The sequence below is a fragment of the Sciurus carolinensis genome, chromosome 2, assembly GCF_902686445.1.
Source record: "Sciurus carolinensis chromosome 2, mSciCar1.2, whole genome shotgun sequence".
NCBI classification, from domain to species: Eukaryota; Metazoa; Chordata; class Mammalia; order Rodentia; family Sciuridae; genus Sciurus; species Sciurus carolinensis.
The window spans coordinates 9,301,820-9,327,888 of NC_062214.1; the positions used below are offsets into that span (position 1 = coordinate 9,301,820).

The following is a 26,069-nucleotide window of genomic DNA, read 5'->3' on the forward strand; positions in this document are numbered from 1 at the left end:
ATGCTATTTAATCAAAGTCAGGAGGCAGACAGTGGTGGTTTGGCTCAATAGCTCAGCATTATCAGCATGAACCCAGCTTCTCTTCATCTTTGTTCTACACTCACTTAGGTATCCCAGCTTCCTCCCCAAACTTGCCACAAAGTTCCACAAGATGGCGGCTGTAGCCCTGAAACCAGTCCATTCATTCAAAGGCCAGGGCAGAGAGGATGGAGGTAGGAAAGAAGGTAGAACAGGACTTTCTTCTCACATTTTTCTTTCTTTCCAGGAAGGAAATTTTTTCTCAGAAGCCTCCAAGAGATTTCCTCTAAGTCTCATTAAACAGAACTTGGTCACGTGATCTTCCACTGGTAGAACAATCCTTGACAAAAGTAAATGAGATTTTCCTGTCTAGACGGAGACTGGGCACAGCCTCAGAAAAAATTAGCCTTGACCAATGTAACCAGTGCAGGGCCCTCAGTAGCCAGGCCTGTCCAGCTACTGGAAGGTCAGAGGGCGTTGGTGTCTGAAGGCACCCTGAAAAAAAGCTCTCTTGTATCCAAAGGTGTCTTCACTGAATCAGGCCAACAAGTCAAATGCAAAGATACACTGTGGTAAGCACTAGAACACAGCCAGACCTGGGCATCTAGGGAGGCGATCCTAAACCAACCTAGGAGATCCGGAAAGAGGTCTTCATGTGGGAGTTCTGGAGCTCAATGGAAAAAGTAGAAGAGATCCTGGGAAATCAGGTAGGAAACAGAATTTTAGATGGGAAACAAGGACAGAATGTACATGGGACAGAAGCCGAGAGGAGCGTCAAGGAATTCAGTCTGGTAGGAGGGATCTGCTATGCCTGGATCACATCACTGCCTTTGAGACGACTGGGATGGAGGGCTGCAATAAACATGTGGAATATGGGGGAACCAATCCTCACAGGAAGACCCAGGAAGAAAGGAGGTTAGCCAAGATCTCCTCATGATATGTCATCTGAGCAAGAGAGCCTTCCATGACAGAGACAACCAACAGAACCACCTGTCCATCAGCATTCGTCCCACCCCACCATACAATTGTTGCTGCTAAGCTTCCACCTAGGGGCCACCCTCCTCGGCCCTGCCCCCTTGCATTCCGCAGGACCTTGTGACTGGATTCTGCCAGGGGCAGGGAGTAAATTCAGGAAGCAAGTCATCTTCTCAGGCCCAACCTGGGGGAAAGGCAGAGGCCCAGGCAGAAGGGTCCCAGGCTCCTGAGGGAGAACCTCGTGCTGATTCAAAGACAGACCTCAGACTGCTGAGAATGAGAAAGAAGATTCTAGACTTTCAGCCCCCCTCTTTGGATATTTTTTATTTTAGTAGCCAGCTTGGTCCTGACTGAACTATTTCTCAGGACGTTTTAATGAAAATCAGGATTATCAAAACAAGTGCGAGAGGGACACCTTCAAAATGGATTGTGAATTTGGATGAATAAAGAGCCTCTAAGAGTAAATCACCAAGATTTGACCCAGCAATCCTACTTTAGGAAATTAGGATCCAGATACACTCTAACGTACAAATACAGATACAGATATAAATCTAGATATTAATTGCACCTGCATTCGTAATAACAGAAAAACTGGAAACAAGTGTTCCCTCATAGGGATTGCTTAAGTAAACGCCCATATATGTTTTATATACAGTAGAAAGCTGGACTCTTCCTAAATCCAGGAGGCAAATCTACAAGCACTTGTAAGGAGTATTTTCCAAGACACGTTGTTATGCAAGAAAGCGAGGTGTGGGATGCTGATTGCATCCCAGTGAGGTATTTAAGAAGAAAGGAAGAATGTGCATCTGCCATGTGGGTAAGAAAGTTTTTAGAGAACACCCAGGAAACTGATAGCAGTAGTTGTTTCCTGAAAGGGAAACAGGGTGCTGGGAAGGTTGAAGAGGCACCCACTTTTCACTGTACACCCTTTGTATCATTTGGGTGTTTCTGTGTTTGTGCCTTAATAATATAAAAGAAAAAATCAGGCCTGTGCATGCTGGTTCACAGGGAGTTAAATGAGTGAGGATAATATTAAATCACAGGTGTGCCACCTCAGTGAGGAGCCAGGCCAGACTCCAAGCCAATGCTCATCAAAATAATTAGTTGTGTACCCTCCTCTTATTGCCCAACAGGTTCAGTCTTGATCGTATCCCATGACAGAGGGTTTAGTACTTACTTTTAGTGTTTCTTCATCGACGTCGATGTTTATGTAGAGGATTAAAGGCAGTTGCTAAACATGGTTAGAGAATCCATTTTGCAAAAGAAATCCCCCCTGGTCCCCTTCCAAGATTTTAGATCAGGATTTAATGAAGTCAGGAGGAGCCCACTGGAGTCACCTGAGGTGTGGCCCCACACTGTGTGTGCCTGGACCACAGTACATCTGGGTGGTGCCCAAGCATGTGCGGCCTCAGCAAGTTCCCTCAGAGAGTCCGAGGTGCTCCCCAGGTAAGAATCACCTGCAGAGGGATCAGGAAAGCAAGAATGAAATTATATACTCCATACAACTTGGTCCAACTGTGTCTGTCAGGGTCCAGACAGAGCAAAAGAAGCAACTTTGGGACTTCAGCAAATGTAACACAGAGCACTTGATACCCAGGTAGTAAAAGCTGAGAAGCCAAGTGAGATAGTTAGAACTTACGGAAGCCACTGCCTTCTCTGCCCCTGGGGTGGGGTAGGGGGAACAAAGGGAAGGGTGATGTTTCCAGACACACACACCAGGGACCGGTCACTAGCAGAAGATGACACCTTTAGGCCCATTGTGGGACCTGGTGCTATGAAGGAGACAGAGCCACTGCCACTAAAATCCCAGGAGGATAGGCTGGGAATACTCTGACTTCTTCCTTCTATCCATTAACCAGAACTAACAGGAAGCTAGAAGTTCCAGAAGCCTGGAAAGCAGACACAAGGTTAGGCATCCCCAATGTCCCCAACTTGTCCAGCTGAGTAGAGAGTCAACAAACTCTAGGACCCCTAGTCCTTGATTTTCATTGAAACCTGATAAGTTTTGAGTAGAGAGACTGTTGACACGCATATTTTTACGAATGCAAAGCCCTGGGTTAGTCATTATTGCTAACCTTTTTCTAAAAAATAAGGGAAGTCTAAAAATACCAGTTATCATTACAGTTAAATGGAATTCATAATTTTTCTGTATTCTGATATCATATTATGTTTTTGTCTGTGCTTTTACTGAAAAGGGAAACACTTTCCTGAACAAAGGTTTACTTTCTTAGAATCTTCCAAAGCCACCTTGGCACTCCTTAGTCACTCCATCATCCATCCATCCATCCCTGCCTTACTACATACCAGGCGATGTTATAGATACTGGTACACAAGGAAGAAAACAAGCAAGATTTCCTGCCGTGAGAACTTCAGTGTTAGCGAACAACGAATGATTGCTACAGGAAAGCACATTTGTTAATATGCTTATCATGGAAAAAAACTGGCCCTTTGATAAACTATTTTATTCAAAGGATTTCTTTGCTCACAAAACTTATAATAGTTAACTCAGGCGATATGTTCACATTATTTTTGTTATTATAGACATTGCCAGAAAACAAAAAGTGGTGTATTCTCTTAATGATTTAAGAAAACATCTGGAAATCTCCTGCCAGACATTATTTTAAGCAAGGAAATAATTCTAATAGATTGGTCACCTTAGTTAGATACCTTGGGCTCAGTTGGTAGAGTGCTTGCCTTGCATGCACAAGGCCCTGGGTTCAATCCCCAGCACCGCAAAAAAAAGTTAGGTGCCTTAGTTAGATACTGTAAGAAAGGCTCTGTGGAGAGTCCCAGGAAAGAACAGCTTAGATGAAAGACTCTCCGGGAAAGTGCATTGCCTTTGACTCTGCCCCATGCAGTGGCTCTGTTCAGGAAGACCTGGACTTGTCCAGTAGCAAGGAGATGGCAGAGCGCCTGAGCAATGCAGGGGAGAGAGGTAAGATTCACAGTGGGACTGAAGGGCAACCACCGGTGACATCCGGCTCCTGCCGGCCACCAGTTCCTGGGGCTCCAGTTGCCCCACGCACACCTGCCTGCCTCCTCCCAGCTCTTTACTCAAACATGACCTGCTCTCCAGGTCTTCCTCCACCAGCCCCCAGCTCCAGCGCAGCCCTATCCAAGGTCTTTGGAGATTTTATCAAGATCAAGAAATGGCACTGCTGATCGGATTACAGTCACGTGTTACTTAAGGACAGGGATGTGTCCTGTAAAGGACTTGATTAGGCAATTTTGTCATTGTGACTGTCACAGAGTATACTCACACGCTGAGGTGTTGGAGATCAACCAGGGGATGCAGCCTTCCAGGACTAATGAGACTATACACAACATGACAGACTGTTCTGCAGTAAACTTCATCTCATAAGTAGAGGGAGTCCTCTCTAAAATGACAGGTTAAAAGTCTAACAAATGTGCAAACCATTAACAAAACTTTTCTGATCATTATCAAGTATTAGATACTGTACATAATTGTACGTGGGAGGCTGGACTGTAGCTCAGTGGTAGAGTGCTCGCCTAGCACGTGCAAGACCCAGCACTGAAAAAAAAAAAACCAATTTCCATAATTGTATGTGCAACACTTTTATACAATGTCAGCCAGTAGGTTATTTATACCAGACACATGAAGATGGGCAGTTCTGAAGTCACTAGGCAGTAGGAATTTTTCAGCTTCATTATGACCAGTGTCATAATGGTCACTGACTGGACTTCAGTGGACCTTGGCCCTGACCTCCAGTCACCTGGAGGGCTTGTCCCTCCAAAGCGTTTCTGATTCAGTAGGTCCCAGGGCAGGCAGTGCATCTGTTTGGAGGGCTGATGTACCTCCACGCCCCGCACTCAGCCTAGCACACTGTGAACACATGTGAATAAACCATTGCTGGAGAGATAAGCAAACTCCTAAAGGAAGCAGCAGGGGAATTCCAGTAGTGACCAAGACTGATTTATTGAGAGCCTACTATGGTCAAGCACTAGGCCAAGTCAGTCATCCCGGCACATGAGTTTGTTTGCTTTTAATCCTTACTTCATGGGAACTTATTAAAAGTAAGGCAATGGAGGAAATACATTGTTTGAATGTCATGGGAAGACGGAGATACTAAGACACACACTATGTGACAAGTGATAAGTTCTAAGAAGAAAAAGTAGACAGCGGGGAGCCCTGGAGCGGGCGGGCCGAGGAGGGCGGGTTGCTGGACTAGCAGGGGCCAGACAGGCAGAACTCCCTGAGACCCGGACTGGGATCAGGACCCGCAGGGGTGAGGGCGGCGTGGCTGCTGGGCTGGGGAGCCGATTATAACTTCGGCAGGGAGAAAGTGGGCTGGAGGAGAGTCGTGAGAGAGAAAGTCGGGCGGGTGCAGACACATCAGACAGCGCAGTGTCCCCAGAGTGTGGACACCTGCCCACATCGGGGACCTCACCTGGGAAGTTAGAAATGCTCGTTCTCGGGCCCGCCCTCGGACCTACTGAATCAGAAACGCTTTGGAGGGACAAGCCCTCCAGGCGACTGTGATGGGCGATAAAGTTGGATGGCCCTAGAGTAGGGGATCGTCTGCGTCAGGACCCGAGTCACCACCTCTTATCGCCCACCTCGTCGCGGTCCTCTTGACTGTACCAGCTGGGAGGGGGACCCACCCAGGGCTTTGATGATCTGCCCAGAGCCACTGCTCTGCCAGGGTTCCTCCGGGACCCGCCACCCCGCGCCCCCATCCCATGTGCAGCGTGCAGCCGTCTCCCGCCAGCCACCCGGCCGATCGGGACAGCGCGGCCGCACCGCTGCTCAGGGGCCAGACGCCCGGGGCAGCAGGTGCAAAGGCGCCCGGAGCCGCGGAGAGCAGTGGCGTCCGGCGAGAACCGCAGGGAGCGACCGGTCCTCCGGCGGCCGCCTGCCCAGCCTGACGCGCGCAGCCACCCAGAACCCCGGGGGCTCCCGCGGCGCGGGCTCGGATGGGCCGCCGCTTCCCCGGGGAGCGCTGATGCAGAGCCAGGTTGGGGCGGCCGGCCGGGCCAGCGCCCTCTAGGCAGCGGAAGTGGAGCTTGCTTTACATCCGTCCTCCCCGCCTCGCAGAGTTGGGAGAGGAAGGCTGGGGGGGTGTGGAAAAATAAAAGGAAAAGTCCTGGCACCATGTAGAGCAGCGCCCCCCGCCCTGGCACCGCGGCCGGCCGGGGACGCCCCCGTCTGCGGCCATGAACGCGAGCGGCGAGGGCGAGAGCTTCCCCGGCTCGGTGCAAAGTAAGTGCTTTTCCGGGCGCTGTGCGCGCTCCAGGGCCCAGTGCGCGCTCCAGGGCCCGGGCCCAAGCACGTCTGCGACGCAGCCAGCAGGCCCGGGGCCCCGAAATCGGGGTGACGGCGGCGAGCCGCATCTTGGGGAGCGGGCGGGCGCGGCGCAGGGGGCGCCCGAGGGGGCCGGGGTGGGGGCGCGCCCGAGCCGGCGCCAGCTTGGGGAGCCCTGCAGCGCCCCGAGACCCGGGAAGCCGGCGTGGGGGAGGGCTCGCGGCGCGGACAGTCGCCCGCTGGGGCACTCGCGCCCAGCCAGGCGGAGTTTGGGACCGGGGGGAGGCAGAGGGAAACCCGGGTAACCAGGGCAACCCTGATGGGGAAACTTCTGCCCCGGTGGCTCGAATTTGGATTCCGGGAATTGGAGAATCTCACGAGGTCTTGCCGGCGCATGGCAAAGCCTTTTCCACATTAAAGGTGGGGATTTGAATGGGAAATGGGGCCGTGGGTCCCTCTCTTTGAGTGTGGGGTTCCTCTGTATGAGCCTGATGAGGACGTCGACCTTTTTCGAGTCTCTGGTATCGCCCGGGGCTTTGTTTCCCAAAGTGTGGTCGGGGGCTGAGCTCAAACCAACCACCTGGGAGCGAGAGTGCATATTTAAAAACCGAGCTTTCTGCGCCCCACCCAGCTGATCTCGGGGTGGGGCCAGTGATCTGCGGTCCTTACCAGCTGTCTGGGTGACTCTGAAGCACAGGAAGTTTGAGAACCCTGGCGCAGGGGTTTGCAGACACCTGGCACATAGTAAGTGCTCAACTTGCTAGCCGTTACTGTTGACGCTTGGAGACATTGACTCTCAAACTTGGCCGGGTGTTCCCTGCATAATTTATGAAAAGCACAGATTTCCCTGAACCCCAGCCTCTCACTCCCAGACCATTATAACTCAGTGTCTCCTAGGTGGGGTTCAGCTATGTCCATGTTTGAAGAGTAATAACCCCACCAGGTAGCATGCTTTGGGGGAACGGGTGCGGGCCGTTTACCGCCGTTTACCAACACCATCTCATTTAGTCTTCCCAACAACCCTAGTAAGTAGAAAGCTCTCTTCTCCACATTTTGCAGATGAGAAAAGCCAAGCCCAAAGTCACTTTGGTAAGTGACAGTATCAAGATTCTAATGAATCTAGTTCATTACTTGTGCACATCCACATATCAGCAACATTGGTGGTAAAACTCCTTCATCCTGGGTATCAGCCCTACTCCATCACTAAGGAACTCTCTGCAGTGCAAGTCACTATATTTTTCCATTCCTTGTTCACCTGTTAGTCCCATGCAGGTGACTCAGTAGCTGCAGGAGACGGTTTCCTTCCTCCAGCCACTGATTTCAAAGGACTTCATAGGGCCCTCTGCAAGATGACTGATACCACCGTGCTCAGCAGTCTCTGGCCTGAGCAAGTCAACCAAATTGTATCTCTGCACAGAGACCCATTGTCTTAGACATGGAGAAAAGTAGACATCATGTAAATATCCTCAAATTTTTCGGAAAATTATACTGTTTGGATATCAATCATCTATGCACAAAGGTAGTCTTGTAGTATTTAAGTTGGGAAAAGTGAAAATAATGCAATATCTTTTCATTGCAGAGATTATATAATGCACAGGCACCATAAAATTATGTGTTACCATTCAATAATTATACCTATAAGGAGGTTTTTATGATAAAGCACTATGTTTATGCAATATCATGTGGGAGAACGATTAGTTCTATTGTACATCACAATCATGTGCAATTTTAAATTGTAAAGAAAATAAATAGAGAATGTATTTGTAATTTTCATGGGTGGTACAAATGGAAAAAATATGCTTCTTTATGTTTCTTCCAAATTTTCTTTTATAAACATGAGTTTTCTCATAAAGAATTTTTTAAATAAAAATTGACATTCTCTTATTAGAGACATCATATTATTTAACAAGTATTTAGGTAGTGTTTTCAAATATAGTGCCATTATTCTGCGATAAGTGCTTTGCAAATATTAACACAGTATTAACTGTTGGTGTCATTACTGTAAAGAAGTAATGTCCCTGTCAGTTAGGAATGAATTTTGGCTACAAGTAACAGAAACTTGAACTGTACTGTACTAGCCTAATAAGTAAGTCAGGAATTAGTTGATTCTAGGATCAAATTAGGGGCTCAGTGAAGTAAGGGCCAGAATCAGTAAGAAACTTAGCATTTTCCTCATAGTTACCAGATGGCTGCAGAAGCCCCAACTGCACATCTACATTAAAAGCCAAAAAAGAGGGAGCTTCTCCAACTCTTTCCGCACCTTTTTGTCATGAATGCTAACTTTTTCCCAGAAACTCTTCCAACAGTGTGCTGGAAGGGCTCACACATTTGTAGGGGACCAAGATTATTTAGGCTAATGGTTCTTATGGCAGTGGTTGCTTGGATATGTGAGGGGATTGATTTTCAAAATAACCTTTTAGTTGGGGTAGAAGATGTCTGCAGCTTCCTGCCAAGTGAAAGGCAGCCTTGCACATCAAAGAACTTTCTTGCAGAAAGGCGCTCCTGGCAGCAGTGTATCCTGAGCCATCACTTGGATCTGGGTAACTGCTGCCGGGACAGCTGGGATTCGGTGTGCAAGAAAGAAGGGTTTGCGGGTATTGGCCTGGCAACTAGCCATGTCTGCCATCCTGCCCTTTTTCCTACCAGGAATCAGGTTTTGCCATGTAACTCGAAGCTGTTTGGAATTAATCTATGACTTTCCCCTTGTCCCATGAAGTTCCAGGCAGCACAGCGGTGCTAGTTGAGCTGACTCCCGACATCCACATCTGCGGCATCTGCAAGCAGCAGTTTAACAACCTAGATGCCTTTGTAGCTCACAAGCAGAGTGGCTGCCAGCTGACCAGCGCGGCGGGAACAGCCCCCAGCACAGTCCAGTTTGTGGAGGAAACAGTGCCTGCTACCCAGACTCAGACCACCACCAGAACCATCACTTCAGAGACCCAGACGATCACAGGTACAGCTGGGGGGCTCTGGGTTAGGGGTGGCCTGGCTACCTCCCAGATACCTTCCTGGAACTTGTTAAAAATACCTTTCTGGGGCCCAACCCCCTAGGGTTGTAGATTCATTATTTTTAACAAGCTCCACTGGGAAGCCAGCTGCCCAGCCAGGTTTGGGAGCTGCTAGGTTAAAACAGTAAGTGTTAGCACTTAGAAATGTTGTCGTGTGTTAAGCAGGACAGACAAAAACCAGGTTTCAAAAACAAAACTCTATACTAAGAAAAAAGTACTTGCCAGAAATATGTCGCAGTATAAGTGGTTGTCTTAGATGGTGGGCGTTCATGTATGAGCCCTGAGTTTGCTTTACTTGAGTGCTTTACTGTTTGTTTGTTTGTTTTAAATATACAAACAGGCATCGATCTAGGAAAACAGAAAAGCCCATCCCTGCCCTCCATTGTGTCCACTCTGCCAAAACAAACTACAGACAGGTTAAAAATTTAAGTATATGAAATGAAGCCAGGCACAGTGGCACACGCCTATAATCCCAGCAGCTCAGGAGTCTGAGGCAGGAGGATCCCAAGTTCAAAGCCAGCCTCAGCAACTTAGCAAGGCCCCCAAGCAACTCAACAAGACCCTGTCTCAAAATAAAATGTAAAAAAAAGGGCTGGGATGTGACTCAGTGGTTAAGTGCTCCTGGGTTCAATACCTGGTACCAAAATAAATAAATAAACAAACAAAACCATGAAAGCACTAATGTAAATATACTACACAGAGATGTACATACACACGTGTATGCATGCCTATACTTAGACTTATCATCTATCTAATCTGTCTGAGAAACCAGACAGAAAAAGTTTAAAGTAATTTTATGAGAGACTTAAAAACAGTTCTGGGTCCTATAAAGAAACGGAGGTGGTGTTCCTTAAAGGCATTCAGATACAAATTGAAAAAATACATTAATGTGCTTACCCGAGAAGGCAGATTGTGGACCACCCCCACCCCCGGGAAGGCAAAGAGCCATAAATGTGATTGGAAATGAGGTTCCAGCATTCCCAAAGTAAAATCACAGAGTCTAAAGATGAACAAACAACATGGAAAAAAACATTTGCAGCATGTGTGACTAAGACCTAGCATCCTTCCTAGACAAAGAGCTCCCAAAAACCAGTAACCTCAGAAAAAACACAGTAGATGAGTGGGTGGGGGGCATCAGAGACTGCACTGGAGACCACTGAACAGAAGGGGCCACTGCCTGAGTGACTGCAGAAGTGCTAATTAAAATAAGGCCTGGGAGGGGACTCTGCTTGCATTCTGAGGGGGTAAATTCATAAAACCTGGGCAATTTTGATATCTTAGGGATTTTAAATCTTAAATCTCTCAATTTTTAATATACCTAAGTACATTGTCTTATAATTCTACTTCCAGGTATTGGTCCTTTAAAAGGTTGTTCAGGTACAATATATACCACTGAGAAAGTGGAGCCTTTGCATGGATCTTGAGAGAGAGTTAGATGCATGACATCAGAGTGGAGGTCACTGTGCAAGGTGATTTAGCCTGGGAGAGGGGAGCTAGGCCTGTGTCAGGCATAAAGAGATTCTCAAGGTAAGCACAAACAAATACTCTGCGTTTGCACCATGAGGCACTGTACTCCGGGGAAGAGACAGGTGCCATAAATGAGATAGCAAGCCTGCATGTGGGGCACTGGGGTGCCACGGTGACCATGGTCACAGGGGGAGGAAGTCACGCAGGACTCCTCTCCAAGGGTAGCAGCTCTTTGAATCCAGGTGGTAAAATATTTCGATTTTACAGAAAAGTTGAAAATGTGAAATTTCCCAATTTTTAAAACTTTATTGCCCAAACAGATTACATCAACCAGGCTGAGCAGGCCCACAAGCTTATTCTAGCTTTTTCCAAATGCTTACCCAAAGAGATAACCTGGAGTCAGGGATGGGGAGCATTTGAAAGTAGGGGAACTAGCTTTCACTTGATGAGCTCTATGTTGGTATGATGTTGAAAGTTTTTGGCAGTTAGCAATATTTGTGAATCCAAAATGATGTTTTTAAGACATCAAAATAATCGCCTCACAAACCTTAAAGAAACTTGAGATCTTTACACCTTTTCCAGAGTTTCTTAATCCTCATTTTCAAGGAGGTGACCAAAAAATTGTGAAAGCTAGAAACCACCTGGCACCCAGTGAGCCAGGTGCAAGCTTCTTATTTTACTGGACACAGCAAAGCTGCAGGAGGAAGAGACAGGGCCAGGCTGCGCCACAAACTCAGTCCCGGGACAAGCGTCTTTTCGCCTTTCTCTAGTGTTCTTGAAGAGTTAGTGCTCGTCTTGTCCTCAGAAGCTCAGTCCCAGTAATGCACATGCGTGAACCCAGTCTGTCACCCAATGGCCCTAGCCTGTGGGCAGGTCACTTCCTGTCTCTCTCACTGCCACCTGTAATAAGAGGGTGGGACATGATGGGCCATTGCGAGGCTTCTGTAATCATGCACATACAGGGTTCAGTGACCACTCACTGATGCAGGCGGTGAAGGGACGGTGCCATCCACCGTGTCTTCTCTTGGCTCAGTGGCTCCCTCCTGTGTCTGCTCCTGTGCTGGCTAGCCAAGCCCAGTCCTGCTCTCTTTTCCCTTTTACACTTAGGAGGTTTTCTGGGCTCAGCTCCCCCAAGTGTGGGCTTCAGGGTTCCATTATCCAGCAGTTCCCAGCACTACCTGTGGACCAGGATCCCCAGGGAGCTTATTAAAGACACTGGCGCTGGGCTCCACCCCCTGAATCTCCGGAGCTGATGCTCAGGTATCTGTATTCTTAACAAGCCCCTGGGGAGCCAGGCCTCAGCCAGGCTACAGGGTCTCTCACTGCCCAAGGCCACAGCCTGACCCCTTCACGGCCATTCCTACCCCCTCCTCATCCACCCCCGGACTGGTCTGTCCTTGATTGAGCCAAACCCCTCCTCCCTTGGCTCCCAGGTCTCCTCTCTGCGCAGTAATAGTTGAGTATGGAGTCAAACTGATTCTCTGCCTTCTAGCTTCAAAAACTGTCTATTGTTTCACGTATGATTTAATAACTTTCACATAGTAGAAATAAAATACTAGTGACAAAAAACTAGCAACCCACATGCATTTTCTAAATTTGTTGCTCAAAATCATGGGACTCTGGAATCAGATCCCCGAGTTGTATTTTGTGTTTTGGGGGGTGTTGTTCTTTGTGTCTTTTTTGCGGTGGTGGGGGTAGAACCGAGGTCCTTGCACGTGCTAGGTAAGTGTTCCACCTGGGCTTCTAGCCCAGGCCCCTGGGTTTGGATCTTGACCGCAGAGATCCTTAGGAGCCTTCTAACCATGGCAAATCACAAGGGCCCTCAGTGTCTCGTTTAAATGTCCATAGTGAATGGAGAGGCCACAGGGGTTGTTCCTTTAGGACTCTGGAGCCAGGCACAGTGGAGCATGCCTGTAATCCCAGCAGCTTTGGAGGCTGAGGCAGGAGGATCGGGAGTTCAAAGCCAGCCTCGGCAATGACAAGGAGCTAAGCAACTCAGTGAGACCCTGTCTCTAAATAAAATATAAAATAGGGCTGGGGATGTGGCTCAGCAGTCGAGTGCCCCTGAGTTCAATCCCTGGTACCAAAAAAAAAAGAGAATGAAGCCCTGGGACAGACTGCCTCAGCATGTCACCTTGGACAGGTCTGCCTCCATCCCGCCTTTCAGGCTGCAGGAGTCCTCCATGGAAGACACTCCCAGCTGTCAGTATTAGTGCTTTCACTATGAAACTTAAATGAAAAATGGTAGCACAGACACAGAGCAATGGACTTTCCCACCTCTCCTGGCTAATTTCTTCTCTTCAGGCTCAAGTTAAAAAATCTCCTCCACCTAGAAGCCAGCCCTGATTTCGCCTTCTTCCCACACCTGGTTTTCTTGCTGTGCATTTATCACAGGTGTAATTAATTAGTTACTTGGAGACAAGTAGTCTTTAATTAGTGAGAGGTGAGTTAAAAACTGAAGGGACCAATTAATGGCAGGGTGTGTAGTGCCCAGCGTGGGGCAGGGCCAGCGGCCAACAAGCTGAACAAGAGGGAAGAGTGACCCAGGCCAGCCAGTAGCCAGGCCTGCGAGGTCTAGGTGTGGCCAGGAGCTGGCCTGGCTCTCGCTGGTCTGCCCTGCTCTTTTCCTGTTGAATAGAAATAGTTTCTCGCAACATCAGCAGCAGACCGGGACACCAGGACTGTGTTGGAGCAGGACCAGAATAAGACCACTCTTGACTGGCTGAGTTCAGAAAAAAACAGGGACATCGTCTGAGCCTTCCCTACCCCCCATGAATCTGAGTGGTGACTACTTTTGTACCCATTAAAAGCCTTAGCTGTGTTCTGGTCCTCTCTCCCTCTCAATCCTATTCATTAAGATACTACGTCACAGAATCAGAAGCAAATCGTCCTCGTTTCCTGACGAAGCCAGTGCAGGCTTTCCCCAGACGTGTAACCCGGTGGAGGTTTCCTTGCTGCGACTACAGGTGTGTCCCTGGTGGTCCTTGGCCAGAGGATGTGGATGTGAGGAAGGCCCAGCCCACGTAATTGAATTTGAAAGTCTTAGGACAAAATCCGAAGGCCCAATTTGGCCTGTGAGCCCCAAATTAGTAGTTCCAGACTTAAATCTCCCTGCAAGCAGTGCCCGGGCACCAGGCCTGGCACGCCTTAGCCACCCAGTATGTAGCCGTTGCATGAGGGCAGGAAGGGCAGCGGGAAGGATCGAGCCTGTTCATGCATGTGAAGCACAGGGCATGCCCTGGCCCATAGCGAGGGCTCAGGAGGGCAGCTTCAGGCTGATCAGGTGCCAGGTGCTGGGGCTGAGATCCCAGAGGTGCACCTTGCCCTTGGAGATGCCCAGCCCCTTGGAGAAGGGAGGAGGACTTAGTCTTATGACATATAAACCCAACAAGCTGGGACAAGTGCTGCTTTGAAGGTGCACAGAAGGAACAGACGTCTGTCCCGATCGGGAAAGCTGGAGGTGGGGGATGTGGATGAGATCAGATGCATAACAGGCCTGGAAAGGCCCACCGGCCTTCGGGAGGAAGCTGGTGGGAAGGTACCACTTCCTCATGGTCTGTAGGTGGGGAAGCTCAGGCTGAGATCTGGGAACAGTGGCAAGAGAGAAATGGCACAGGGCGTACGTATGTGCTTTTGCTCTGGCCTTTATTCCAGCCGTTGTTGAGCATGAGTGATTTAGTAAGACAAACTGCACTGATTGCAGGAGGATCTGGCAAAGGTAATAATAGCTAATTAATTCTTCTGTAGTGCTTATTGGATACCATGCACTTTTCTAAGTATTTCCAGTGAGGTAGTTTTTCACAACCATAATTAGGTACTAAGAATGATTACCATTTTACCAATAATGAACCCGAGGCATAGGGATTAAATAATTTGTCCAGCCGGGTGTGGTGGCACATGCTTATAATCCCAGCAACTCAGGAGGCTAAAGCAGGAGGATTGAAAGTTCGAGGCCAGCCTGAGCAATTCAGCAAGACCCTGTCTCAAAAATGTTTTAAGGGCTAGGATGTAGCTCACTGGTAGTGTGCCTCCTGGGTTCAATCCCCAGTACTGTGAGTGAATGAATGAATGAATGAATGAATAGATCACTTAGTTCAAAATGACAGGGACAGAAAATGACCCAGGCTATCTGGTTGTAGAATCTGCATCTCAACTTAGTCTCCAGTTAAGGGAAGTCCTCTTTGCGGTGTTAACTCAGACTTTGTTTGTAGCGACCACTTGAAGTTTTGATGAAATGCAGATCCCCAATCCCGGTGGGTCTCGTGGATTCCTGGAATGCTGAACCAGCCCTGGAGTTCATGTGCTTTCTGTGGCTCTTAATCCCACCAAACTAAAAGCAGGATGAACAGTGAAGACTTTTATTTCCCACATCCAGAAGAACAGCACACGCTGATCCCAGGTGGACCCTGTGTCTCATTGCATCTTCCTGTCCTTGGCAACGGGCTCTTACCTGTTGCCTGGCCCCTTGTGGCCACAGATGGCTGCTCCTGCGTTAGATGTCAGGTCTCTCAGCCACTTCCACAGACAGGAAAAGGAGCACCTTACCTTTTTCAGGCAGGAAGCTCCTAATAAGCTCCAGAAACTCCACATCCCATCCACCAATATTGGGACACATGGAAATGACCAGTCACACAGTAATGGAGGTGGCAAGGGACAAAGAAAAGGGTCCCAGCAGGGGAATTCCAAACCCTAACCCCTCAGCAGAGCCCCTCTCCCACCACGGCCCCATTAAACCGACTAGAGCAGGAGTTCTGAAAGAGCAGCGTGTTACCTGGAAAGCTTGTGAAAAATGCTGCCATCGAGCTCTCTCCTGCAGGCTTCACCAGGATCGCTGCATGGGAATCTCAGGTGTGTGATCAGATTGAGAACCACGGGACCAGAAGGGGGAGTTGGGAGGGAGATGCAGGGGCAGCAGCAGCCAGCACATCCAAGTGCCCAGCAGATCTGAGGAATACAGAAATGGGACACAAGGAGCGAGGAGGAAGAATGGGATGTGGAAGGAATCATTCTTAGCGTGGTCCCCTGCACCCCGACCCCGTTTGGTGAGTTCCCATGACAGTGCAGGTTAATTTTCTGTTACTTGGACCTGTTTGCCCAGGACAGCCCCCTCGCTCACCTACAGTTTAAACCAAAGGGCAGATGTCCTATGGAAGGATGGGAAATGATAGGGAAGAGGGCAGGGATGCAGCTGGGTCTCAAAAGCAAGATGGAACTAGAAGCTAGAAGTGAGTTAGGGCGTCCTGGACCCTCCCAGTTTAAAGGCAGGATCTTGGCCCCGTCCTGAACTACTGAATCTGACTTGGTTTTAGTGAGATCCCAAGGTGGTCTGCGTGCACATGACCTCTTGCAGATGCAACGTTCTGCCGGGTGACTGTTCCCAAGGTTCACACCTTCCTTTCACAGAAGGAAAGTCCACAGCAAACCAGGCGGTGATTTCCAGGGCAGCGAGTCTGATTGGCCCAGCTGCCGGGGTCTGCGGCTGAGCCCATCAGCGGTGGCCAAGGGGTGTGATCAGGAACCCCACCCAGAGGTAGAGGTTCACCCTGGGACCTGACAGACCCAGAGGCACAGCATGCGCCAGGACTTTTGGGAACAGCTTACGGAGACAAAGAAGTAGGCTTCCTCTTGAGTCATGCCACACCACCTGAAGGCGCCTGATCTCATCAGTCGGCCTGGAAAGTGAATTCTGAGTTGGCAGTTGGGATGCCCACCCGAGGTGAAGCCTGAATGGAACTCCTAAGCAGGGTGCACGTGGGAAGAAAGGACGGAAGAGAAGATCAAGAGACTGGAGTAGATGGCAGCGAAGTAGGGATCTGTAAAGAACATTTGCAAATCAATGAGAAGATAAGTAGAAATTCTAAGAGGAATAAGATCATAGCAGAACAGGCAGAGCCTTCAAAAAAGAAGGATGTGACTGGATAAAGATGTCGAAAGGGTTCGTCCTGGGTAGTTATCAAAGAAATGCAAATTTAGCTAAAATGGCTCCACTTCAGTCCTGTCAATAATGTCATTGATAGCCAAGGAAAAAGAAAATGCAGACGACTTCAGTTTTCTGAAAGGATCTTATAATTATGCAATAAACTTTCTTACAATTTTGACCCAGTTCTTCAACTTAAAGAAATATACCCAAAGAAGCTAGGGTTAAGTTAAAAATCCTGGAGAAGTGTTATTTATAAAAACAGATACCTAGATGCTGGGCGTGGTGGTGCATGCCTGTATCCCAGGCTGAGGCAGGAGGAGTACAAGTTCAAAGCCAGCCTCAGCAACTTAGCGAGGCCCTGCCTCAAAATAAAAGTTTTTAAACTGGGCTGGGTATGTGGCTCAGTGGTTAAGCACGGAACCCTAGTACCAAATGAATAAATACCTAGAAATCTCTGCAGTGTCCAGGAAAGAAAAATGGTTACATAATCTATGCAATAAGCAAAATAATGGACTATTATTTTGCCATTAGAAATTGTATGCTGGATAAATGATAGCATAGTAAAGTGCTTTAGTATAGCAAACCTGTATAATTGTTTAACACAAAATGAAAAAAGAATATATAGTAATTTAAGCCATGATTCCAGTTTTATACTTCTAAAATCTGCATGCAAAGAATAGCTTAACCATTTAGTTGATCATTAATTCAACAAATGTTCTTCGAGAACCTGCCCTTTACTGGGCTCTGTGGTAGATGCTAGAAGGCAGGGAGAGGGAGGGGGACAAGTTGTGTGTCTCATCCAACCAAATGGAGGAGAGGATGGTCATTAGTTTCTCAGATATGTTTTTATTTGCAGGGGAGTGGGGATACTGGGTCACTTGGCCACTGAGCCACAACCCCAGCCCTTTTTTATGTTTTATTTTGAGACAGGATCTCACTAAGTTGCTTAGGGCCTCACTAAGTTGCTGAGGTTGCTGAGGCTGGCTTTGAACTCCTGATCCTCCCCAGAGGCTGGGATTAGAGGCATGCACCAGGTGCCCAGCTTAGATAATTATTGGATCGCAGTAGAGCTAAGTGGTTTGGAGAGGCAGTGCAATCCATAGCGAACACACAGGATGTGTGCCGCGTGTTATGGCCACAGTTGGGCAGTTTTTTACTTTCTTCTCTGCACTTCTCTGTACTTTCCAGATTTGCTATAATTAGTGTTCACTTTTGTTTTGCAAAAATAATGAGACGATTTTAAGAATAGAAGAGGATTTTTTTAATGGAGTTTTTTAATCGAAGAAGAGAAGGGGAAGCGGGTTGAATTGGGAGAGGTGAGAGCTGTCTTCAGACAGTTGAAGGGTGGCATGTGGAAAAGGAGAGGTGGGCATGTGTGCCCATCAGTGAGGCACTAGTGAGAATGAGCTTTAGAGAAAGGGTGCCAGTCCTCTGTGGAACCCACAGAGCAGGCGTACATTTTAAGCAAATGTATGACCAAATAACTGAAGACCCAGGATGCCCCTGCTGCAAACCAGGACTGAATGTGACAGTCTCTCAGACTCACCTGACCACACAGGAAAGCCAGGGACCTCCCCAGGAGGCAACAGCCAAACCAAAAGCCACATCAGGTGTGTGGGACTGAGCTGCTGGGCCAGGGCATCTTATCTCACTAAGCAGGGACTTGATTTTAAGGGTCCTGCCAGAGTCGAGGGTGAGTCCCTCCTGGTCCTTGCTACTCCCCCTTGGCAGATCTGGGGCTGCCCCTGCTGCCTTCACTGCTGCTGGGTGCCCTGAGATTCCCCAAGGCCAATGCCATTCAGTCTGTAAAACCTAAATGCAGACAAATGAATGATGATCCGTTATTGCATCAAATTCCAGCAATGTCAGCTGACCACTGAGTGTTCCCGCTCTCAGTATGTCTTAAGCTCCTTGAATCTTTACTAGAACTGTAAGATCTCAGCTCTGTGGTCACACCACTAACATTACAATTTGACTGACCAAAAAATACCCTGAAGAGCAGAGAAGTGACTTGGTCAAGGCCCCAAAGCTGGTGCATGTGGAGAAGTTGGTTCAAGGTCAGTCTGGCTTCCGACTACCACCCCCTGCACCCAAGCACACACTCACACCTGGCAATGGGTGGCGACTCCAGCATCAAATCACATGCCAGCACCCAAAGGGGCCAAAGGAGGGAGTTGGTCAGCAGCAGCCCCTTGGTGTTCAAGGCCTCAGGAAGGGTTTCCTGGGTACCTCTGCAGCATACGCTGTCCACAGAGGACCCTAGAGAGAAGCCAGGTGTGGAGGCACAACTCGGATGAAGCCAGCTACAGCCTTTGGCGAGCTGCCTATCTGGGTGACATTTACTGGCACCCACTGCCTCTTGGTTGGGGTTAAATTCCAGATGGCTTCAACAGGAGACTATTAACATAATGATCATATGCTTCCCTGTTTTGTGGCAAGTGCCCCGCCACCTCCCTGCTGGACGTTGCGCGTCCAGCGCGCCTGAACACACCCTGCTTTGCTTTTCTCCGGGGCCTTTGGCACCACCTGGCATGCTGTATATTAAGTTAGTTATCGCCTGCACCAGTCCCAAGGGAACATCAGCTCCATGAGGGCAGGCTTTGTGTCCTTTTAGCTCGCTGCTGTTTCTAGTGCCTGGAACACTGCCTGGCACACGGGAGGTACTTCATGATGCTGATGAATAAGTCAGTGAATAGTAACAAGATTGACAGCAGCTATGCATGCCGGACCTGATCCGCACGGCAGCCCTAGGAGATAGGAATGGGCATTGCGCCCATTCTCTAGTCGAAGAAACTGAACCCCAGGGGAGGCAAAACTCGGCAGCCCCTGCTCTTGAGCAAACGCTTTCTGGTCCAGTGACTGTCTTCTTAGGGTGACACTGGCCACACACCCAGAATGATCCCTGCAGGTGGGCGCTGATGCCCTTTGCTCTGTTTAAGCTTCCCACACTCCATGCCTCTGTTGCTCCCCAGACGACAGCAGCAGAAACGTGAATGGGACCACATCGAATTGCAGAGCTCCCCAGCAGCAAAGGGGGTGGCAGAGCGACAGGGCAGCCTCTGCTCAGCAGGATTCCCTCGTCTAGACAAGGCCAGGGTGGAGTGTACTCTGAGCTACCAGAGCGGGATGGTCTGTGCGGCCATCAGAATCAGCCAGACAGCTGGTTAGGACTCCGGCACCTCCCACACCCAGAGGGGCCGCTGCAGTTCATCTGAGATGCAGGCGGAGAATTTCTCTTGGAAGCAAGTTCCCAGGTAGCTCCAGTGCCGCTGGCTTGGGACCACACTTTGAGAACCACACAGGAGTGACAGACAGATCCCATGCTGTGAATGAAACCCTTTAGGTGGAGGCAGGTGGGGTACGTGCCTCAGAGACTGGGCAGCTTGTCAGGATGACTTCAGACAACTTCCTACAACATAATCCCCTTGAGAAGAATGGGAACCCTGAGTGCGCTCAGCAGCAGGTGTTATTCCTCAGGCCCCGCCACGCCACCTTTGCCAAAGAAGTGGAGGAGCCTGCTGGGCCGGGTGGCACACCCCGCAGCCTGTGATCCCTGCACACAGGCTGGGAGGCTGAGGCAGGAGGATCACGAGTTCAAAGCCGGCCTCAGCAACTTGGCAAGGCACTTAGCAACTCAGCGAGACCCTGTCTCTAAATAAAACATTTCTTTATCATTCTTTTTTTTTAAATTATTTTTACAGACTACATTTTGATTCACTGTATACAAATGGGGTACAACTTTTCATTTCTAGGGTTGTACATGATGTAGATTCACACCACTCATGTAATCATACATATCCATGGAGTGATACTGTCTGTCTCATTCTACTATCTTTCCTGCCCCCACCCCTCCTGCCCCATTTTCCTCTGCACCATCCAAAGTTCCTCCATTCTTCTCTTGCCCACCCTGCCCCTCATCCCCTTATGTATCATCATCCATTTATCAGAGAAAACATTCAACCTTTGGTTTTTTGGGCTTGGCTTATTTCACTTAGCATGATATTCTCCAATTCCATCCATTTACCAACCATAATTTTATTCTTCTCTATGACTAAGTAACATTCCATTGTGTAAACCACAGTTTCTTTATCCATTCATCTATTGAAGGGCATCTAGGTTGGTTCCACAAGCTAGCTATTGTGAATTGAGCAGCTATGAATATTGATGTGGCTGCATCTCTGTAGTATGCTGATTTTAAGTCCTTTGGGTACAAACCGAGGAGTGGGATAGCTGGGTCAAATGGTGGGTCCATTCCAAGTTTTCTGAGGAATCTCCATACTGCTTTCCAGAGTGGCTGCACCAATTTGCAACTCCACCAGCAATGTATGAGTGTGCCTTTTTTCCCCACATTCATGCCAACACTTATTATTGCTCGTGTTCTTGAGAATAGCCATTCTAATTCAAGTTAGATGAAATCTTAGGGTGGTTTTGCATTTCTCTAATTACTAGGGATGATGAGCACTTTTTCATATATTTGTTGCTCACCTGTATCTCTTCTTCTGTGAAGTGTCTGCCCAATTCCTTAGCCCATTTATTGATTGGATTGTTTGTATTTTTGGTGTAAAGTTTTTTAAGTTCTTTATAAATTTTGGAGATTAGTGCTGTGTCTGAAGTACATGTAGAAAGGATTTTCTCCCACTCTGTAGGCTCTCTCTTCACATTTCTAAATAAAGCATTTTTAAAAAGAACTGGAGATGTGACTCAGTGGTTAAGAACACTTGGGTTCAATCCCCAGGTTCCCCCCGCCCAAAAAAAAAGTTTGGAAGACAATGAAGAGTGCACTTAATAAATATAAAACAAAATCCCTGAGAAATAAGAAAGCATTGGGTCATAATGTGTTTTATTGGCAGCATTTTTATTGTATATGAAATAAGGGTACATGATATAATCTAACATCTTGATTCAAAGAAATACCATGTTTGTGTCCAGAGAAAATGTAATTAGCACCTCCAACCTGTAGCAGGTAAGTTATTGCTTTGGGCAAAGCTGAAATCAATAGTGATGTGGGATCTACATGGATTTAAATAAATATATTCTGTACATAAAATTGCAAAAATTTAAAGGCACTTCCTGGGTGACTGGGATTTGGAAAACAATATGACAGCAACTCTCAGAATCACCAGTAGGGCTTCTCAGCTTGACATGTCCACCTGCTGAGAAGCCCCTGTGTACTTCTTCTTTTTTGAAGTCAAATCTCCATGTGACAGATTATATCATTATTATTATTGTTATTATTATTTTAGTTGCTGATACCTTTAATTTTTATTTTATTTTTATTTATTAATTATTTTATTTTATTGATATGCAGAATTGAACCCAGGGCCTCACATGGGCTAAGGAAGTGCTCTACCACTGAGCTACAACCCCAGGCCCAACAGATTATATTCTAAAAAAAAGAAAAAAGTATTTCCAAGCTCCTATTTGCCTGATATCTATCTATCTATCTATCTCTCTCTCTCTCTCTCTCTCTCTCTCTCTCTCTCTCTCTCTCTCTTCTTTTTGCCTCAAAACTTCAGTGAGAATATAGGAATTAGGAATATATGTGGAAAACTCATGCTAAGAAGAATGTTAACCTTGGGGCTGGGGTTGTGGCTCAGTGGTAGAGTGCTCGCCTAACGCGTTGAGGCCCTGGGTTCGATCCTCAGCACCACATACAAATACAATAAAGGTATTGTGTCCACCTACAACTAAAAAACATTTTTAAAAAAGAATGTTAATCAGAATAATTTTTCCCAGAAGTCTTGCTATCAGTACTTTTCTGCTAGTTTGTTGGGATTTTGTGGTACAGCTTACTAAAGTGCCTAGTGCATATGGCTGCATTTAACATAAAACCTTCGTGGTGTGAATTGTACAGTCATTTCTTGTTTGTTCAAGAGACCTGGAGTTGTTTTGGAGTTCTTGCCCAGCGTCTGATTCACTTACCTCCCTATTCTGGTTACTGAATGGCTGCCACAGATCCAGGCATCTCATCCTCTCTCCATCATTTCCAAAGAGAAGAAGTAGGACAACCAGGGCAGCAAGAATGAGCTTTCCTCAACTTTTTCTCTTTCTGCCCCCCCCCTTTTTTTTTTTTAATTAGGAAAGAAACTCTTTTACAGAAGCCCCACAACAAATTCTCTATAGTGTCCCATCAGCTTGAACTGGGTCATGTAATCACTCTTAAGCATCATGGGAGACTGGGAGACTGGGATGCTTATTCTCTACAAATGAAGGTCAGCAAAGAGAACAGCTGGTGGATGTTTATATTATGAAAATTAATAAGTACCATATCCTTTAGTTTCAGCTCCAGAATTTGTTTTTGAACATGGCTATCAAACTTATCTGCCCACGGAAAGCAATGAAAACCAAACGGCCACAGTCATCTCTCTCCCCGCCAAGTCACGCACCAAAAAGCCTGCAACCCCGCCTGCTCAGAAAAGGCTGAACTGCTGCTATCCAGGTACAGGCACCCTTATGCTCTGCGTGTGTAGAGGATGTGACGTTCAGCGGGTCCAGGGCTCTTGACAGACGGACAAGGACATGCCACACACTGTCTGGCTTGAAAATCGGAGCCCCACAGCATGGACATTAGTGGAGACCCCTGCTCTCACTGTCTCTGGTCTCCGTGCCCAGGGGCACTAACTAAGGCTTATAGCCACAGGACGCCTTTCAAAGGGATCTTGTGAGACTAGAAGTTACTGTGAGTTTTTCTTCCTGCTCTAATGCTTAAGAGAACATCCAGAAAAAAGTTTTCTTTCCTTACTTTTGTTTTAACTTTTTATTTGGAAATAATTTCAGACTTTACAGAAAAGTTGCATAAATAGTCCAGAAAAGTCCCTATATACCTTTCATCTAGATTCCCCCAAATGCTGACATCTTACCACATTCATTTCGATTAGATATTAGATAGATATTTTCCCCTAAAGCCTCTTGAGAGTAAATTGTGTCCTGATGGTCCCTTGCTCCAAATCCCTCTGTGTGTGTTTTCTAGAAGCAGGACCTTCTTTTATGTAACCACAGACAATCATCGAAATCAGGAAAGTAACATTCATACATAGCTTATGATCAGATTTACTGACCGTATCCAGAGTTCACTGATTGTCCCCCTCAAGTCCTCCTTCAGAAGAAAAGCGCTTCTCCTGCCTGGTCCAGGGTCTGACCCGGGACCACACATGGCATTGGGTTCGTACGTGTCTCTCATTTCCTCTAATCAGGAACAGTCGAGCCTTTGTCTCCTAGGCACTTGACATATTTTGAAAAGTACAGGCCTTTCAATTTGCAAAATGTGCCTCGATTTAGGCTTGTGTGATGTCTCCTGAGGCTCCACGGTTTTGGCAGGGACTCCAGAAGTGATGCTGTGTCCCTAGTGCATCACCCTCTGTGCCCTTCTGTGCTGCTAGTTTACATGGCTTGGATCAGGAAGTTTCTGCCAGTTTTCTCCACTCAACAGGAGCTGTGTTTCCCTTTGTAATCAATATTTCCTTATTTGTTGGTTTGTTTTTAGGTTGCCAATTCAAGACTGCCTACGGCATGAAGGATATGGAGCGGCATTTAAAAATCCACACGGGTAAGTAACACATCCTTAGCCTCTGTGCCCTGAGTGTCTTTTTTTAAAGAAGAGAAAAAATTCAACACATAGAAAAGAGAAAAATGAGCCAGATGAAGTGGTGCACACCTGTAATCCCAACCGCGTGGGAGACTGAGGCAGGAGATCTCAATTCAAGGCCTTGTCAACTTAGCAAAACCCTGTTTCAAAATTTTAAATAGTTTTTTAAAGGGGCTGAGGGTGTAGCTCAGTGATAGAGTGACCCTGGGTTCAATACCTAGTACACAAAAAGAGAGAGAGAGAGAGAGAAAGCACCCAGGCAGATGGCTTTTCATTTTCATTAATATAGTTTGTTCTTCAGGATCTTCAGGGGCACATACCGTAATTTGAGAATGTTCTAGTTCCCTATAGAAATGGCACAATAGTTGCAAAGATGCACAGACACAGCTTACATATACTTCAGATCACTGCAGATGACTCTCAGCACGCAATACAACATGAATCCTCATGTAAATAGTGGTTTACTGTGTTTTTATTTGTACCTTTTTATTGTTATTGTTTATTTTTCAAATATTTTGGATCCACAGTTGCTTGACTCCACAGATGCATCACCAGTAGAGACAGAAGCCAACTGTGTGTTATTTTTGTCTTTTCCAGATGTTTTGCATGGAGAAAGAATTGCTTTTAAGCTATTTTTAAATAAAGTGTTAGACGTTCATGTTCAAATGATACTGTTACACAAATTCAAAGAGTGTAAATGTGTCTAAGCGAGGGATGCAGCGAAATTTGACTTTATTTCCACCAGTTGTCCAAAGTCTGCAACTGAGCCCCAGCCTTCGGAAGATGAAAGAGCCAACAGTTATTTCTCACATTCCTCAGCTAGGACTAGTGAGTGTGTTACTCCACTGGGGTCACTGTCGTAACCCATCTGCCTCACCGCGCCATGACATGTAGATTTATTTGAATTTTCCAGACCTTAGGTTTCAAGTGTTGGTGAGCATTTTCATGTGAGAAGCAATAAATCCCTCCACGTGGCCTTCATAGGTGGAAGTGTCAGCAAACACAGCATATTTATCCTCTCAGAGAGTTAAGTACAGTGGTTCCTGAGGGTGACTGGGAGAGCATCATAAAAACAAACAAGAAAGACTTCAAGTCTGTTTCTGCAGATCTTCAGAAAACGTGTACGTGCGGCTAGCTACATTGTGCATGTAGGGAAGTTCCCGATGAACGGAACTATCTCCATCGTCGTCTTCAGCCCCAAGAGTTGACTAGAAGGCATCCTTGCTAGTTTCCTCAGAGATGAGGGATGCTTAATAAGCCCCAGGGACAGCAACAGCCACAGGGCTTTTGCCCATAAAGTTGGCCAGAAGCCACCCAGCTGTGCCAACGAGCATGTGCCCATGCTGCAGATTCACAGTGCAGTGGCCACCGGAACCAATGAGCAGCAGACACTGCTGAGCAATTATCATCCCTGGATTTTTAAATTTGACTACTAAAGTTTTTAATAACAAAATGATAATCTTTAAGAGAAATTTTAGATGTATTCTTAAATCCCAGTGTTTGTTCTCAGCTGATAGTACTCAATTTTGGCTGACAATGTAATTCAGCACTTGGCTACGTAGGACTTGGCAGGCACACAGTTGATAGCAATAGTGAAAAGTGAAAATCCAGCTCTCAGACTCTTCTAACCCGTTGCCCCAACTGAACTTAATGGTTCACTGTGTATCGTTCTAAAGAACTGGCCTGCCTATACGAAACGAAAAGCATTTGTGATTTAAGTGGCACCCTGTACCTTGTTCCTGCAACTTGCTTCTCCCTTTGCTACTGGACATCTTCCTACGTCACTGTGTAAACAGCTACTTCATTCTTTTCGGCGACCAAGTAGGGAGTTGA

The 26,069-nt window shown here is 47.2% G+C and overlaps 1 protein-coding gene across 2 annotated transcripts in view; it reads left to right on the forward strand.

The window, feature by feature from the left end:
• The first annotated feature begins 6,040 nt into the window (after positions 1 to 6,040).
• Zfp64 (ZFP64 zinc finger protein) overlaps positions 6,041 to 26,069 on the forward strand; it is a 79,902-nt gene continuing 59,873 nt past the window's right edge. For both annotated transcript variants that reach the window (XM_047541502.1, XM_047541503.1), the window contains exons 1-4: positions 6,041 to 6,214; positions 8,973 to 9,209; positions 22,929 to 23,090; positions 24,135 to 24,197. In XM_047541502.1, the coding sequence (XP_047397458.1) occupies positions 6,169 to 6,214; positions 8,973 to 9,209; positions 22,929 to 23,090; positions 24,135 to 24,197 (508 nt within the window). In that variant the 5' untranslated portion in view covers positions 6,041 to 6,168. The remainder of the gene's footprint in view (positions 6,215 to 8,972; positions 9,210 to 22,928; positions 23,091 to 24,134; positions 24,198 to 26,069) is intronic.